At 38.7% G+C, this 19,385-nt stretch overlaps 1 protein-coding gene and 1 long non-coding RNA gene across 6 annotated transcripts in view; both read right to left on the bottom strand.

Moving 5' to 3' along the window:
- Positions 1–19,385, bottom strand: part of Pde9 (phosphodiesterase 9) — a 127,681-nt gene that overhangs the window by 16,693 nt on the left and 91,603 nt on the right. For 3 of the 5 annotated variants that reach the window (XM_011642036.3, XM_011642037.3, XM_089079758.1), the window contains 3 exons: positions 19,101–19,337; positions 3,291–3,498; positions 974–1,088 (listed from right to left, as the gene is read on the bottom strand). In XM_011642036.3, coding sequence (XP_011640338.2) covers positions 974–1,088; positions 3,291–3,498; positions 19,101–19,337 — 560 coding nt within the window. Of the gene's footprint in view, positions 1–973; positions 1,089–3,290; positions 3,499–4,443; positions 4,569–4,647; positions 5,187–19,100; positions 19,338–19,385 lie in introns of those variants that run through there. The other 2 variants (XM_089079759.1, XM_089079760.1) reach the window with 2 other exon arrangements.
- LOC148935968 (uncharacterized) lies at positions 7,314–19,094 on the bottom strand. Its single transcript, XR_016139887.1, has 2 exons — positions 10,366–19,094; positions 7,314–8,399 (listed from the first exon to the last, which is right to left on the bottom strand). It is a non-coding gene; the product is annotated as an uncharacterized LOC148935968 (long non-coding RNA).

Here is a 19,385-nt window from a genome sequence, read left to right as displayed (position 1 = left end):
TCAACCGACCGGGAAATGTCGGAATTTTATTTATCCTTTCCCGTCATGTTAAGTGTGAAAGGATATTTTTACGTACGATTGTTCGATTGTTGGGAGATCTATCCTAGATCGACCGAAGCTCACGAGTAAAAGGAACAGCGGGAGTGGCGGGACACTTTGTATGCACGCAGCAGCAGCAGCAGCAGCAGCAGCAGCAGCAGCAGCAGCAGCAGCAGCAGCAGCAGCAAACCTGACGTCACGTTGAATAACTTTTCCCCCGGGCTAATCAATCTTCGAGGCCGGATCGCGTTTTTGCTATCTGCACGCGCGATCGACGATCGATACGCGGCGTGCATCGACGCTTAATCACAATGACATGGGGAATGAACGCGGGGGCCCTCGTATATTACTACGGGAGTAGCGAATGCACGGCGGGTCGATCGGATCGCCGATTGGACGACAATGTAACTGGAAACAGCGGCATATTGCTGCTTAATAGATAGGATTATCGCAGCCGCTTAATCATCGGCCGCAGCACTACAATCGCTGATGACCTGTCCAGCACAACGGGCTGTCGGCATTTCGATCGAACATGCTGCGGAAGCACCTCATTGGCGATCCTGCCCACGTAATATCGGCATTAAGGATCCATACCGGCCTGGTCTACTCTGGATAAAAAGTCCTGTGTGCGTCGACCGGGGGAATTTTTCCGCTATCAGCGATAAACGCGAGGAACACGGTGTCCTCGATAATCCGCGGGTCTTGCGCAATTTTGTTCCCCTCTCCCCCTTCCCCAAACCTCCACGGGAGGAGATGGAATTTACTTATCGGAGCTCTTTCTTATCAAAGTGTCACGTTCGACACGTTATTATCATATCTTATACGTATATTGTAACGCTATCGTTCTACCAAGGAAGAAATAACGATGCAGACAGAAAATGGCGTGTCGCGTTTTAGTTTTAGAGATTAGTCGACGCAATCTTAATTAACTCACCAGATATTGAGGAACTTCTCCCGAACTTTCCGCTTCATGCTATCGCTCTTCCGACGATACTGCAATCTGCGGCAGGAATCCATATAGATGGGCTCCGAAAGTTGCTTGTAGAAACCTGGTGAAAGATAGCGATATTCAGATTAAGCTTCCGGAAACTTTCAGATTTTGCGGCGGGAGATTGTTGCGGCGCAACAAAGAGCTGTAGAGGAGCATCGAAGATGGAACGCGGGAACGTTGGCGCAATTTTTCGCAAACTCTGCGTCATTTCACGTCGTAACGAGATTTTGTAAGGAGAGTTTTATACGCTGCGAGTTGCCTGTACACGTGCCGTCCCAGTTTTACCGGCACTCTCTCCTCATGTGTATCGGCAGATTCTTAGAAATTTTCTATCCTCTCCCGGCAAAAATTTTATAGGGGCCAAAATTATATGAGCGCATAAAACTGCAGACTATCGAGTTTTCTAAATTAAGTTTCGGCGATATGTAAACAGATTCGATTCGATTTAAGTCGGAAGGAGGACGAAAGAGAAAGGAGGTTGACTTTAAGATGGCAATTAAACGGCCGACCGTGGAACCTTTGTTCGCCCACGCGCCCATTACGCGAACCACCCTCTATATCGAGCTCGACTAGAAATCGAAGATAGGAATAGCTGAAACGGTTCCTTGCATGGACAAATATTTATTCAGCGGCGGCGATCCAAACATGCCGCTGTTTATCTGCTCGTATATCCGTCGCTAGCCTCAGACCGGACGGCCTCGTAAAATTTCCCGTTGAACTTTTATATCTGACCGGAATGACCGATCTATCCCATTGAGGTCTTAACGGAAAGTTCGATCCAGATTCAATATCAGCATAGAAAATAAAACCTCAAAAGAGAAAATTGTTATCGCGACAATTGCGTTGAACGAGATTGAATTGGGCGGGACATTCCGAGATTAATCTTCAACTCCAATAATAAACTGGAGATACCAAAATGTCGCAAGAAAGTGTTTTAGATTATTGTCTCTCCGATTTTCTTCTATCGTACATTATTTTTTTTCTACTCGCCATTTGTATTTATTTATTATTTGTACGCCATGACAAGAGTCGTTCTTCATTAAAAATTGATCGATACATAATAAAATTGTTTAACCCGATAGAAATTGTTTAACAAGTATAATTATTTTATTTAACTCTACTGCATTCAAGATTAATCGATAGCTGTTTGTGTACCTGAATAGTAATAACTTTTTCAATTCGCTGAGAGAGGATTGCCGTTGCGTGACAATCCAATTTCCAAACAGTCCCGAATTGTCGAGAGCGAAGGATTTGTGAGCAATTTAGACTACACTTGCGTTAAACAAAGATACCAATATATTTCTATCTTTTCCGTAGTGTTAAATTATTAACGAGAATTTTTCGCATCAAACGTCACGAAAAATCTGACTTCAGGGAAAAAAAAACGATTTAAAATCCATAAAATCCATCATTCATTACTACAATTCCTTTAAACTTACATTATTATTCCATTTCCTTTACCTTTAACACGAGATTTTACGCCGGATAAGAGAGCACCGACTTAGATGCACATCCAATAAATTGAACACAAGAAAACTAGCGCGAAACAAACGGATTAAAAAGAAAGGAAAGCGCCCGTGGCGTTTTGCGCCGTATACATCCATATTTATCTTCAATTCCATTTTCTTTTCGTTGTAAATAACAAAAATTTCTTTTATTCCATCCAATACGGAACAACAATTGTATCTCTCTACGGTCCTCGACGTCCTCAAATTTGACGCAAAAGAGTAATGCCACAACAATAAATTAATTTCAACATTTCGCGTACACTTCGATGCATTACGATAATGGACCCGAGGGGTCCATTATCATACGAATAATCATTTGATATAATGACAGCACGGCCACCGGCACGGCCAGAGCGTTTCATTTCGCTAATGTTCGCTATTTATGTCAAAAGTAAGATTGATATTATCCTGAATTTCTCCGTTTTGCTGGATTATCCTATTCACTTTACCACTACGATCGTTGTCGCGAAATCCGATTACAAAGTTTACTTATGAAGTCCGTTCGGAGTTTTGCATATTAGTTATTTAAATAACCAGAGTTGGTCAATGTCGCCCCGAAATTAGAATCGTCGATTACCGAATTACAAATTACCTCCATATTCTAGCAAAGTTATAGAGAAATGTAATTAGTAATCTCGACTCTCCGTTAATTTTTAATGTACAAGATGTCCAAGGTGAAAGAATCCAAGGCAAAAGGACTTTGGATGTAATAGGATAATCTGGATGCAGGAACGACGTACGTGGTTACTTACTAAGCCAGCTCAGCTGATCGTTGTTCTCCAATTTGTTCTTGAAGCTGTCCACTTGGCGTTTGAGTTCTCGCAGGGCGAAAGAGGGTGTGGCGTATAAAGCTTCCTGATGCTCTCGCAGCTGCCGTTCTAAAGTCGCTACGCGCCTCTCCAAAGCCCAAAGTACCTCCGCCTCAATCACTCTCGAAGAAGCGGGGTGAGCGCCAACGATCTTGAAAAAGCACAAGCGACTAAGTAAGTCACTTAAAGCGCACACTACGCATATTCATAGCGATATTTCGCATGAAAGAAAATTTATACATTAGAGATATAATATTTCTAAAATAATATTTCTCATTCTTCGATATATGTAAATTAATTCTTCCAGTTATTTCTTTCAACAATCACTATACATATATTTGAATTATTTAAGACTATTTAAAATAAAACAATAATAAGATATTATATTAAAACTAAACGTCCCATTAGTTATTGAAATTATTAATTGACAAATTATTATATGACAAATTGCGTTTACTATATTTAATGTTTACTATATTTATCTTGAATTTTTATATTTCAACAATATTTAAAATTTTCTATCACGCACATGATTCCATCACAAATTATAATAGGAAAAAAAATATATAAATATTAAGATATAAATCTGAACGTATTTAACATGATCGGAAAATACCTTTTTCATTTCATTAGTTTAACGAGCATAGATCGATATCCCTCGTAAATATGTAAACGAATACAAATGAAGCTATTACTTACAAAAGATAATCAAAGTTTTAAACTTTCCCCCAAAGTCATGATAAATTTGTAATGAATTTTACCACCAATTTTAAATCAGGTCACGTGCAACTAATTATGATAATGCTACAGTGATTATTCATCAATACAGCAGATTGAACATTCGTCATCCGGAAACAAGACATGATTCGCTTAAAATATGTGATTAGTGTCTTAATAACTGTGAAACCTGATTAAAGAACAATTTTTCCACGCATCAGACTTCTTCGAAATGTAACAAAACTCTTTCTGTCTCTCTTGCGGAGCAAAGGAACTCCAAGGAACAAATATTCATCAAAAATTATTCCGATATTTCGGCAAATATAATAATTAAATAGACTGATAAAAATTTAAATAGATAATAGATAATATGTAATACCTGAAGAACATAGGGCGTTTCGGGCGTGTTCGCCGGTAGATGAGTCGAGATATTGAGGAGCTTGTCTCCCTTGCGAAGCTTTACGATGTCCAGAGGACCAGCCTCTGCCGCGCTTCTAAAGAGTTCTGCAAGACAAACGTAGATTCTCTCTCTCGTCGATCTATTCTTTCTTTCTCCCTCAAAGATTTGTTTGCTTAAATTTACCGTCTCGATTACACCAACCGAGATGCATCGCCGTGAATCCTCGTGAATCATCATCTCGAACGGCGACGACGGCGGCGGCGGCGGCGGCGGCGGCGGCGCGACGACGATAAGCGGGAACAACGATGTACAAACGATATTTACGAGATGCCCGGTTCCGATCCCCGCTATTAACTGTCCGTCGTTTACTACCGTTTACTATATTACCCGAGGTGATATTAACTTTATTAAACGCGCCCCGCTGGCGCACGGATCGACGGCCGTCTCCTCAATTACCCCCGGCTTCCCGGGCGGCAACGCGGCGCGTAAAAGTGACGCGTGCATGGAATCTCGCCCGTCGCGACGTACCCCTTTCCGGTCGTGTCGAGCGTGACGCTCGCGGGGGAACGGCAACGGAGGAGCGTTTTGTAAGTGCATGTTTTATTCATAATCGAAGCGCCGAGCCACCCTACGGGTGTAACGGCCGTGTATTACTGTGCCCCGATAATTACGATCGCCGTCACTGCGCCGGAATGACGACCATAATGTACCTCCCTCTCCCTACCCCCCCCCCTGTCCCCTCTATGCGCTCCATCGAACCTCGGAAAAAATTTCGGGATTAAATGGAATAAATAACTCTAAACGCCGCAATCACGATTCGTTTTATTTTCAAATTTGTAGAAAAATTAAAAACAAAAATTCACGAACGCGAAGAGAAAAAATTATATAAAAAGTATAAAAATTATATAAAAATGTAAAGTAAAAAGTTATATAAAAATCCCAGGTGTTATTTTTAACGGGATGCGAAGAACGCTGATAAATATTCAATTTAATATTTAATTATCAAGATTTTAAACGTTGAGGTATTAAGAATTAAAATGATGACAGAATATAAATCTTTATTAAGAATGAAGAAGCTCAGCACAAACTCTTCTCAAAGGATGCAACATCAATCTGCGTGGAATATCAAGGATCTCCCGGAATATCTCATGTGTGCATGTGAAGCGAGAGTACAGGTACTCTCCATTGTGAAGAATAATACCAAAAATTGTATAAAAATTCGCTGAATAAATGATACAATGATACCGTACTGTTTCCGTCTGCCTTATTTTAGCGCAGATACACATGGTAGTTTGAAATATTGAAAAGCTCAACACGTACGTGAGTGTATTCAATTTTAGATTCAACAGCAACATCCGACAAGCAGCTTCCGTAATAGCTAATGAATAAATTCTCGTATTTTGTATGCGTAAAATGTAAACGAATAGTGTAACAGCGGTCCAATTAGCTTGCAAATGTTATGTTATGCCGATATCATATCACATCGAAATAAAATAAATCGCACGATATTCCTACAAAACTGAATAATCTGTTCACTAATACCTGTTCAAATCAAAAGATCGATGATCGATTCTGAAACGACGCGTCTTAATGCACTGACGAAAGAAGGAGAGAGAGAAAAAAAGAGAGAGAGAGAGAGAGAGAGAGAGAGAGAGAGAGAGACGAACATTTCCACGATCTCAATGTAAAATACACATCCTCGCGTCCCATTCTCGCGTGAAAAATGAAAGCGCAGTGAAACCTGGCGCGATCATTTATAAAGAGCCCGGGTCGCCCTTTTCAGTTCACCCCCTGACTGACGTGCACGCTTCGGGATAAAATAAAAATATTCCGGGCGCGCGTTTTCCTCGTTGCGCGCTTGTCTCGGACAAGGAAACGGAAAGAGATGCAGGACTCGGGTAACGAAACACGAGAAATAGTATTTCACATAGTAGCATCCATCTGGATCCCGAGGTTGAAATGAAACACCCAGTGGTACGCGCGTTCGTTCCGTTTTATGCGCGACCTTTACGAGGACGCGCATCCATTTTCGCCGGAATTTCATTGCCGGAAATGGGAGGGAAGGGGGAAGGGAGGAAGGAATATTTACAGCGGCAATCATCGCCATCGAAACTTCGATCTCTGTTTTTAACAACGCAAAGTATAATCGTATCCATCGCATCCTTCGTAAGCTCAACTTGCATACGTTCCATTCGACGTTGCTGCAAAATTTTAATTAATTTCATTTCATTCGAGCGAAATTTATGAAAAATTTGAGGAATTCGCATTCACCATCTGCACTACAAAAGCTCTCATTATCTCTACATTACGAGAATAGAAGTAGGACGAAAACAACAATTATCCACCGGTTTGCTTCGTATCGTCGGTATTGCAATACCAACGAATACGAAGGTATATCGTAAAATTTTATAAAGTAACATTTTCAGCCCGACGTTGATACGGTGCAGATATGGAAAATGCGCGTGATGGTAATAATCGCGACCTCGCCAACCGAGCTATGTTCGATTTATCGCGGAATTATGGCTGACAGTGCGAGGAATGCCAGAACGCATAGCGTAAATACAACGCGTGTCCACCACGCCCACGCCTCTGAATTCGAGACGCTAATTGAGCTTCGTTTGCCGAGATGGCGACGGTATGAGCATGCAATAATTTGCAATGGGAAGTGCAATGAGATTCATTTTAAATATCTCACTCGCAATATCCACGAGAAGAATTCTGCTTGTTTTTCTGCTCCCTTTTTTCTAGTTTAACGTATGGCGCATGTCGATGAAATTTGCGAGCGTGCTTTAATTTAAAAAATTAAAAAAAGGTTAATTGAAGAGACATTTCATTCGACACACGCCGCATTTTCTTTTTTCTTTTTTTTTTTTTTTTTAATGCCAATCGACATGGCGTCGCATCCGGTTTCTCATAGTGTACAGCGAACGTTGAGTTTTCGGCTCGTGCACGCGCGAACAGGTTTCACGTGGAAGCATAATCGAACGAAATAAAATAAAATAGATTTTTTCATCAGATTAAATATTTAAGTTGATATTTGTATATAAAATTTTATGTTTCTCGGAAAACACTTTCGCACGCATTCTCGCAGCGTCACTTGCGCACTAAAATGAAGCTACTTTCTGAAGCTACTTCCGCGCAGCAGGGATGAAACTGCTGTTTTTCTTCGATCGCATCATCGAAATACATATCGATATCAAGATAAAACAATATAAATTTTATGCTTTTTCTCACATAGTATATAATAGCTAAAAAAAAACGATATTTGCATGGTACATGTACATATTTTCACGTAAATATTTTTTCAGCGCCTACCGAATTTAACTATTGCGACAAACAACAGAAATTTCGTTGCACACACGACACAAAGACAAATACATTCTGCATATCATATCCTGCATATTGTTCAATTAAAAAAGAAACGATTGCAAATGAGAGCGGGAGAGAAGAGAAAATTGGTTCGACTCCATTTCGGCATGTAACGTTACAAAAAACCAGTTATAGCTTTTTAATCTTCCGTGGCCTGTTAATTTAATCTCGGTATCATCGTAACATCGTGCGTAACAAAAGGATTGATTAAACTTCACCGATGCAGTCGCTAATGTCGTCCGCTCAATTACCGTTTTGGTTTATAACGCTCGCGTCAGCCGATGATCCGTTCCGTCGTAAAAACGCCCGGCCGCCCCATATAGCAAGTGCGATTACAACATTCGCGTGCACACGCGCCCATTTTTTTTTTATGGTGCTTAAACCTTTACGACCGAACCGTCGAATTTTCGTTCGCGTTTCGTCGGCGTTATGGCGCCGACTCGGTCGGTCCAACCCCTTTCTCCTCCGATTTTGCACCCAATACGCTTACGATTTACATGATAATGTACTTCGCATCCGGAACGGAATGGAATATCTCCCACGCACAAAAAGGGCGGCAAGTCAGCCTGTAAATATTTGAATGCTTATATTACCCGTTAAATAAATTGAAATACACAATAAATTCTTAGTGCAAATTTGAAATTTATGCTCCTTTTCCTTTTTTCTTCTTCTTCTCTCTCTGTACATATTTAATTTAGATAAATAAAATATAATAATTTAATTATTAATAAACATTTCTGTAAATAAAAAAAATTAAAATATCTTACAATTTCTTTCTTCTTTCTCTTACAGTTCTAAAATTATATACTATCTGTTTTACAACACATTTTAAAAAACTTAAGATTTAAAGACATATGGTATATAGTAATATCTAAATTTTCGATACGTCCATTATCGAATTTCATGTAAATTCAGACCTTTTTAAATTTCAAATTCGAAAAGACATTATAATTCGCAACTTTTTGAATATTTAAATTTTAAATATTCAAAATTCAGTTTTATTACTATATAAAGCAAAATTCGTTCTTTGAAATCTAATATCGGGTCATTGATCGTCGAATTGAGTAAAAGATTCAGTATTCAATTTTAATCGTGTTTGATAAAAAAATAGATAAAAAAAAAATATTTCTCGCTGAAAAAGTCCAAGTGCTTTTCCTCTCTTTTTCCTGCCTCTTTGGCAAGAATATATCGCGAATGTATCGCGAGTTCTCTCACGTATAATGTCGAGAGTCGCATGCGAGAGAAACGTGTGACGTTTGGCAATAAATGCCTGACAAAATGGAGAGGGTGGAAAGGAGAGTAAAGCTGAACATATTTTTTACGAAGAAGAAAAAAGATCTGACGAAATCGGACATACGAGGTGAAACCGAATATTTTGGGCAGATGATTTTTTTTCCAACCCTCTTCCCCAGGGAGAATACGCAACGAAACGAAATATCGATCCGTATATACAAGTGTTTATTGGTCACTATTGCTTGTGCCACTTTGATCGGGTTACCGCACCATATTTTTTGTAAATACCGCGATTCTTCTATTGGAGAAAACCCAACGCACAATATAAATAAAAAGCATATTCTTGCTTTGAAAAGGCATGAAAATGTGCCCATTTAATAATATCATAAATATTTATTTGCTAGTTACACTTCGGTCTACTGAATCCAAACACGATAAAACTTTTAATTTTCTCAATCCTAGACTCAATCCTAGACCCTTATAACTCCGAATGAAGTATCTCAAAAAAATTATGTTACCATTAAAAACATTAGTGTATGCAAAATAAACATATTCGGTTAGAAATCAATAATTATTAATATACATCAATGGCACATCTCGCTTTCGTAAAAATTCATATAATTCAATTCTCTCAAAGAGAAAAGATAAAATAATGATCGTTAGCAAAATTGTTTTTTTTTTTTATAACGGTCCTCAAGCAACGGCATATTGCGCAAATCACAAAAAATAAAGAGCCAGGATTAAAGTCAACTCCTTCATCACGATTTCGGAATTCACAGAGTGCTTTACTTCAGCCGAGATATCCCGAATAAGTCCCTTACTCCCGCAAAATATTCACCTCGATGAGGACCCGGAAACGTGTCCGGATTACGTGAATAAGTAAAACGAAAAGTTTCGTTTACCGGTTACAGTAACCTATAGCGTGCTTATTCGCATGCTTTTACTGACTTTATAAAACTCGAGGAAACTGAATTCTCGACCATACGTTCGCGAAACTACACAACTCGAATTCAGAATCCATTAAATACCACGTATAATAATCCTGGCAGTTTCGCATTTCAAAATATAGATGGGTTATTTTTTTCTAATTGAAACGCCGCTTTTATTTTCTCGTGGAAAGGGCACGTCACGGAAAACTATTGCACAGACACAGGTCGCGGTTTTTATAAAATCAAAGATTAAAATAAACACCACGCGAATCTAGAAATTAAGCGTTAGAAAGCGACTTTTTTTTGTTTAAACCTTATTATAAAAAACCTCTCAATGGAAACACGCGCGTTTTCTTGAATAAATCCTCACCGTTACGCATGCTCATACATGAGGACGACAAGTATCGATGTTTCCTAGGCGATAATGGATATTTCTGGAAGTATCCCTACAGCGCGCCTCTATATCGTGTATCGCTCTTCACCATTAGAGAGTTGGAGAAATTCAAGCCACTTAGCAAACCGCAAGGCACCTCGAGCGTCGAAAGGTTGAACGGATGAGTCTTAAATTAGACTCGGCGAGCGCGATGTAAAGGTCGCGGGAGAGATTGCCGGGGGTTGGTTGGCGAGTTATAAGAATTCGCGAGTAAACTTACGCGGCATGCGCGATCATTTCGTATCGAGCTCGGCTGATCAATCTCGAGGAACGATATGGCCGACAGTGGCGCGATGTCGAGCACTTTAAGCACCCTCCATAATTTAGGGCGGCGACGACGATTGGCCGTCTCCGAATCACGTACCACGTCGCAATTAGATCTGATCGTACATATACAGTGCCAATAGATCTGGAGGATTCCCATATTAAACGGAAGTCGAGGATCTCTTACTCTTCAAAGTGAGAAAAAGAAAAAAAAAAAAACAAAATAAAAATCCCGAATTAAATTTGCGTAGAGTTACAAAAGCGACATACAAAAATACAAGATACGTAAAATAAAGTATAAAATGTTCTTTTGTAACATAAAAACATAATACGTTTTGATGATAAATGTCACCACGTAGAATACTTCAACGTGAAAAATACGAGGAATAATTCATACGTCTCTGATGGAATACTTTCGCAAGTTCCATAATTTATTATTAATCGCGCTGACTTAAAATAAAATTCCCATTTGTGTAATATCATGCAGTGTGAGAGGAAATGTGTCATTTGACAATATGAATTAAGCTTTTATTTTAAGCTTAATCTAGATTAGCGGACGTACTTCGTTCTCCTCGCGATCAATTTTCGCGCAATTTTTTTCAATATGTATGAAAAATCCGAGAAACGCTAGGATAATTTAATTTAATTAATATAACTGATAATTAATCTAATTATCAAGCACGCTATGTGCGCTATATGTACGCTATAGATTCTCCGGTAATATTATCATTATTTGCAATGGAAAGCGTCACAAAAATTTTGACGAAAATTTGTTCGTTGAAAATTATATTTAAATATGTCTGTATATTTCTCTGTCAGGCGGAGCGCGGTTTGATTAACAACTAAATTAAATATCCGTTTGTCAAAGCTTGTAGTATAATCGAGTTCTGTCCGTACATCGAAATAAAGCAGCAATTTCAAATAAAAGCCCCACAATTATTATTCCTTTTATTTACGCATGTCGAAAACTCGGTGTGTGCTTTATAGAATTCCTATCGCCGACTAGATACGCGCTACGAGAAATCCGAGAAAATATCGCGAGCCATATGTAGTAAGATCTTTGTTTTTGCTTTAACCAATGTCGTTAAATTAATGAATTCTCCCTTATCGAGAATAATTAAGACCTTTTCTTGCCGCCGATGAGGTGCGCCCGAATTTATGAGACCCCGAACGTGCAGCGAAGCACGAACGCACGAATCTCATTACGGAACGAAATGGTCCAGTCGTTTGGGGCCTTATTACCAGTTTACACGCAACGAAATGCTGTCAGATTCGCACGATGCCGAGCGAAATGAAGCGTATACAACCGCGCGTATGCGTATATAAAGGAAGGGTGACGGCGAGATCAGTGGGGGCAGCCTATCTTCTGCCCGTCCATTGGCAGTAATAGGATAATGAATCGTGAATCATGAACGTACGGCGGACGATTATATTTTTATTGTGACCCACGCTCAATTTATTCATTATTTTGTTGAGGCCAATATCATTGGGACGAGGTGTAGGACGCGCTATCACCGTCGGAAGGCGTTCGTTCGAGACGACGTTAGCGGCGTCGTACGGAATGCATCACTGTAAAATCCACGAAATCCACGAAAAAGCGTTGTAGTTTCGCTGTACTTGCTTCTTACGAAGATCCAGCAAATTTTCTCGAAAATTTTATTTTCATCGATATTTGGATTAAAAACGCAATTATTTGTTTATATTATGCAAGACAGAATTTGTAATGCAAATTTCAAAAGAAAAGTAATTTTTCTTTCACATAAAAACATTGACAAATATAATATAAAAAATTTGATATTGATATTAATTATCGCAGAAATTTATTTTAAAAATTAGAAAATTTCTTTTCCCTTTTCAAGATTATATGTTCTTTTACACATTATAATAGCTATCAAAGTATATATATAAAGAAGAACACTCATTAAAAATATAAGTAAAACATAGAAATCATCTGGAATTTTTCATTTTAAATTCGTGTACGTTTCATTCATACTTTAAACAGATGCTATTAAAACGATCCTCATTATATCTGTAATGAATAATATTGCTCACATTATGAATGTAATTATGAAAATGAAAAGCGCATCGTCAAAAATATTTACGTTAACGCAGATACGTCACGATAACAATCTTTATTAATAATGTCGTCGCAAGTAAATGAGGCGGTAAACGGATAAATTCCGCAGCAGCGATGCAATATTGTTTCCAGCCGTCGACGCGCGACTTTTATTCGCAAGATAAATGTAACTCTCAACGGCAAAAAATTGAGTTTCCGACACGCCTGATTGCGGAGGCGATTCCTGCAAATGAGTGTCGTGCCGTACGGCGAATCCGCGTTCCATCTCGTGCATTCCGGAAGCGAATCCCGGAAGCGGTTCCGCCGCCGATAATTCCGCAGTACTCGATTTCCGGGATTTCGTCCGAACCTCGTTCCGGCGACGAGCCTCGACTGCGACGACGGAAAGTACTCTAGTGAGTTCTCGCAAATAAAACGCGGCGAAACGACGTTTGTGCATTCCAAGGTAGAGTTAATTTATTTACGAATAACGAATAACGAAAAAAAAAAAAAAAAAGATTTTATTCGTGACTGAAAGAAGAGATCTATCGATGCATACAAATGGTTTTCAAAAATGTATATCGTATTTAGATGCGAATATAAAATCATTTGTTATAACAAGAAATAAAAGCATGGTACATTAATCATTCGCGACTTCTATGATTTGTACTAATTAACACCATTTTCCTACGTCCTTACACGTCAAATACAGCTATTTTTCATAACAATCACAATTTTTTATTCTATCTTTCCCGTCGCAATTACGCTGCATAATTTTATTTATGCGCCACGAAGAATCAACGATAATATACGAGGCAAGTTCAATAAAAAAGTATCCCTTTTGTTCGTAAAAGCTCGTTTCTCGAAAAAAAGAATATTTCTCGAGAGTGAGATTCTTTAAGATCTCGATGATGATAGAAGCTAAGGATTTAAAGCCTATTCAAAACGGAATAAATCATGTGATGTAGCGTTGCCATAAATATCGCCTTTGAAATAGGATCGTTAAATCAACAGAAAAAGAGAATTGCATTTGAAAAGAATTTTATTTTCATATTGAAGATTCAAAAAGTAAAATAATAATAATCCTTGAGTTAGACATCATTACTTGCAGCATAATGGAGACAAATAGTACAAAATATATTTGTATCATCGTGTTGTTCGATTTTCTCAACAAACTTATTTTTATATTTACTTTTAGCATGCAAATAAATTTCACAGTAAATATTTCTACTTCATTTATATTTCGTCGTTACTATTTGCATTAAACTCTGATATTTGCATTAAACTGTTTGCATTAAATTCTGATATTTCTGGTATTTCTTAATTAATTTTTAATTAATTGAAACGAATATATTTTTTCTCCTGTTTTTCTATTTACTCGAAACGATCTTTGTGAACGACATTCGCGTTATTTTATTGCGGTTCCTAATTTTCTGTACGCATATTATTTATAAATAATAGTCAATATCGGGGATATCTTTTACGCAAGTTAACTGGTAATAGAGGATGTAAGGGATGTTCGAGACATGGCTTGATTAGATGGCAGGTGGGGTCACAAGCGTGTTAGAGACTCGGCCTACGGATCGATATTTATGTCTATATGTGTAGAAGCCGTGTGTTGCATTAGGTAAATGCATAAATGCACCTCGTTACACGTTCAAGCTTCGCTTGAAGTCTTCACAGAATACTAAAGAGAAACTCGAAAATTGAAGATAAATTGGTTTCGAGCAATTTCGATAAACGAAAACATAATTGCAATGTTCCTCAAATGAAGAAAGTGAAAGATCGTGTTATTTACGATTCTCGAAAACAAAAGGAATTCTCTCAAAATCAAGTTTTACATTTGTATCGCGAATAAAAGGCGTGAAAATAAATTAAATTAATGTTTATTGAGGATAATGAAAATTATAGCAATGCGATTTTGAGATTATCCGCGTTCATTCACGTCACAAAGAGAGAGAGGAGGGAGAGAAAGAAAGAGAGAGAAAGAGAGAGAGAGAGAGAGAGAGAGAGAGAGAGAGAGAAAGAGAGGAACCGGAATGTCAACTTCACATCGCAGCAACAATCTCGCTGTAACGAGAGAATATAATGACGGCATCCGATATTAATTTCTCGTCTCGGATAATGAGATATCACGATAACAAAAGCTTGCTCATGCCCGTAGCAAAACGGCCTGGTAGATTTACAGTGGTAGCAAAAACATCAAAAGAAATGACGTAAAACAAATTGGTTATAACGAGAAGAAGAGCACGTCGCGAAGTTTTGAGGACCAATAAAGCCAACGGTCTTCAATAAAAACGTGATTTCTCAATGTAACGAGATATAGCTACAGAAGCACTATAGAAGAAGGAAAAAAAAACAGAGTACATCATTAACTTTTAATCAGACTTACGGCGGTTAAATAAAAGACCGTGCGTTTATTACCTTCATTAAATTCATGACAAAGTACAAATTATTTTTTATATATTACATTGTAAGTGTATATATTTCTTTTTGCTTTGCTACATACATGTACAATTAAGAAAATATAAAAAGAGAGAAAGAATTTTCTTTCTCAGAATAAAAGTGAGAAATAAAAAAAGAAAATAAATTACGATAAAATGTACTAGAAAAGTATTTTTTGTTAAAATTTCATTTAACTGTATCAATTAAAACTAATTTTTCATACTTTTATTTAAATAATAATAATAGTCTAAAATCACAAATTGTTAATAATAATAATAATAATAATAATAATAATAATAATAATAATATCGAGAAAATTTTCCTTCAAATTATTTGAATATCTCCGATATTGCAATATTTTCTTTCCTCTGTACTCGTTTGCGTTCTTTCTCCCCAAAGAGCATAAAAATAGGCCCGAGGGACATGCAATTCTTGCTTATGATCAATAAAACGGTTGAAAGCGGTCGTTCACGTGTCGGGCAATGTGGCCGGCCGCCACCTAAACCATCTGCGAGACATTTAGGGCTGCACCCACAGTCGGACATTCGATTTTCCAGTTCGGCCAGCTTTACTTTAACAACCCTTCGGGAAATTACAAGAACTTTCGTAAAAAGCTTGACGAATGTTTTTCACGTACCGGAAAACAAACAGTTACAGCCAAAAAACGGAAACTCTTTTTCATTTTTGTTACAGATACCCTCGCAACATCATGTGTTTTTTTTTCTCTCCTTTTCTCTCTTTCTCTTTCTTTTTTTTTCTTGCAGAGCTATCTACGCTTGCCGGCATAGCTCGGTGAATAATTATCGGAAAAGCCTCGTTTCCGTATCAGGAGAGAGAGAGAGAGAGAGAGAGAGAGAGACGCGTGCACTTTCCGTACTTCATCAAGCGTCGAGAAATTCTCATTCCCGGAGCGAAAAGCGGCGCTTCGATTCCTCGTGAGGAGATATCGATCGGTTGCGTTGCATCCTCGCGGCACATTTTTCGCGGAGTCGACCTCGTTAAAAGGCTTTTTAGTTAAGTGGAAGCGACTGCGACGAGAGAACGAGGACAGCCAGCGGAGCATTCCGTGGCTAGCCTACCGGGATGGAAGGAACGCGAGGAGCTTAATGTCCTAGAAAGGAAGGATACGATCGTAACAAAAGTGGCAGTGTAATAATCTTGAGAACACAAAGCTGCTAAAGGTAATTAAAGCGACGTTGTATTTTTAACGTCGATCGATATGACGATCTTAATTTTTCTCACGACGATATTAAAACTTAATAAAAAAACCTCTACGGACAAATATATTATTTCCTTCGAGCTATTAATGCTTCACGTCCATTTGTAATTTTTTTTTTTTTTGCTTAATTAAAATATTTCCCTTTTTTAGTTTGATTTTTCAATACCCAACAGTAATCAACATAGTAAAAAAGTCTGCGATTTCTGACAATGCGGTTTCCACGAGTCGATCTTGATTAACGAGCCGAAATTTGGAGGGAAAAATCGCGAGTTAATGCGACGTGCAGTCTTCTCGAGCGTTAAACAGGATAGTTAAAGCGATCGGAAAGCTCTCGGCTTTGGGACAACGCAACGGATCGAAGATCACCCTGTACGATAAGACCCCGTTGACAAGACTTGTCCATGTTGTAGTATGACTTTGTACCATCGTGTACAACGTCGCTGGTAACATCATTGCTGACAAAGCTGTTTCCCTTAACAGGCATACAAGGTTGTACACCTGTTTTAATTGCGTTAGAATTTTAATTAACTTAATGTATCCTCGTCTATAGTGACACACCGTTAAATTCGCATGATGCTATCTTATCGACCGCGATCGCACTATTTTGTTACAATAATTACACGATAATATTAGCATCAGGCACGCATGGATAATTGACTGACCGACATTCCGAAAATTATTAATATTCTATTCCTGTCAGCACATTAATTTCCAACGAGAATAATAATTGATTAATTCAACTTCATCCAATAATTAACTTTTAAACGACTTAATCAGATTGTCAAATACTTTTTGTATACATACGAAAGAATTTCAACATCGTTAAGAATAAATCACGTAAATTAATTGATTAAAATCAATTCATTAGGATTCATTAGAATTCAATCAGAACAGCCTAGAAGTTTTAGTTTGAAATTTACTTTATATCCATCTAGCGTTATGGCACGTAGATAAATAGTGAAATAAAACAATATGTATCATGCAAAGGTTAATTAAACAAAGTTTCAAGTTACGCGAGAGTTAAACGAGAAATCCATTGTGCGGCTGTATGTAAATAAAATTTTGATGCGCACCGCAATAATAATACGTATAATAAAATTACAGTATAGTATATTAAAATATATTACAAAGTATAATGCACGGTGCCGGTAATGCATAAAGTACAGCGTAATAAAATGCGATATGCTGTTACGTGATGGAAAGGAAAAAACTACGTCAACCGGAAAAAAAGAGAAAGGAAAAATTCCAGATGGAAAAAGAAACTGGAATCAGGTCAGGTATGAAGAGACGAGTGATATCAAGAGGCCAAAAAAAAATGATGTTCAATCCGGCTGCCTGTGCACTCTGCTCTCGTCGTCGCTGCTCTCAAAAATCGGAAAAATTATCCCAGCTGTGAAAGGGTCGAAAGAGTCCGGAACGGGGGTTGCGGCACAAGTGCGTGTTCATGTCGTTTTTACCCTCCAGACGGGGGGGTCGTAAGGGGCTGCCAGCTCGGTCAAGCCACTCGACCGAGCCGGGAGGAACCGACGCGGCGCGGCGCGGCGCGGCGATCCGGTCGATAGGTCACGGCACGAAGGTGAAGTGTGTGCAAACATAATTTCGGTAGTGCCACGAAGAGAAGCTTTCATATCGGGCGACGGGCAAAAGCATAAAAACGAACGCTTAGGTTCGGCGGGATTGGCTGGCTCGCGTATCGCGTCGCGTCGCGTCGCGTCGCGTCGCGTCGCGTCATGTCGCGATCGATAATTGATTAAATCCTGCGAAACGTCAAATATTCGCTTGCCGCCGGCAAGCCACTTTGCGACACCGGAACGTCGACGGAAGGGAGCGCCTCACTCTTCTTTCATCCGCGACGTACACTTTCGCGCCCGAGCGAAAAGCCCGAGCGAAAAGTTCGAGACGTGGGGCAGAATTCGCCGGCTTGAGATATATTCGGCCCGGATAAAATATCTCTCCCGTCGAAAGATTAATGAACGACTAACTTTCGCGTAAATGCCTCTTTCCCTCGTGATTCAATTCGGATTGCTGATAAATTGAATACTCCTGAATCGGCAATGAATTTTATTGTATTCATCGTTAGATCTATATATCGAGCCTTAATGACGATAAAAACTCTTGAGCGTTGATTATATCTAACATAGATAGCGAGAACAATAATCCTGATTTTTTTTAAAGCTACTGTCATTTAAATATTTTAATTAATTATTAAGATAAAAATTTGTATCTAACGATAGAAAATAATTTTCTGGTAAACTGTAATAGCTTTTTATAGCAAAATTGCATTTGTGTAGCTGCAAATCTTTATCTGTTTCTTGGAATCAATTATTATACATGTATTAAAAAGTTTCTTAATTTGCCAACAATTTTTACAAAACTTTTACGCAAATATATTTGACTTTGCAAAAATAAAACAAGCGACAAGTATTTCAACTTCATGAAATCGCCACTCTAAATATACTCAATCTGAAATTCCGCTACCCCCAATACGGTCAGTCCATAAACACATCGATGATTCCCCGAGAACTAGATGATTGCTCTCGCCATACTTAGCGACACGCGTATCTTCTCAACACGCGCGACTATTTCGGGAAGGCGACGTTAAATAAAAATGAAAAAGTTGGCCCGAAAACGACAGAAAAGTCGAGAGGAAACTTTTCGCCAACGAGGCGATAAAACTTTCCCACTCACCCTTGAGTTCCATGTCCGTGACCTGGTTCGCCTTGTAAGTGGTTGTCTCCCTGCGGTCGCCGACGATGAAGTAAATATTGATGTACTCCTCGTTGTCGTTGCTGCCGGTTCCGTTCCTCGCCTCGTGGTCCATGGCCACGCGAAGTTTAGTTTCGGCCTTGAACCGCCAGCCGCTCCTCGTCGCTCGGCCTCGTTGATGCAGTTCTCGAGACTACCCGGCCTTGCTATTACGCGGGGCTGCCGAGGCACAAAGGTAAGAGACTTAGACACGTAGAGACCACTCGC

This window comes from Pogonomyrmex barbatus, unplaced genomic scaffold (genome assembly GCF_055798465.1).
Source record: "Pogonomyrmex barbatus isolate J1 unplaced genomic scaffold, ASM5579846v1 scaffold3, whole genome shotgun sequence".
NCBI classification, from domain to species: domain Eukaryota; kingdom Metazoa; phylum Arthropoda; class Insecta; order Hymenoptera; family Formicidae; genus Pogonomyrmex; species Pogonomyrmex barbatus.
This window is presented reverse-complemented; position numbering and strand designations above follow the sequence as displayed.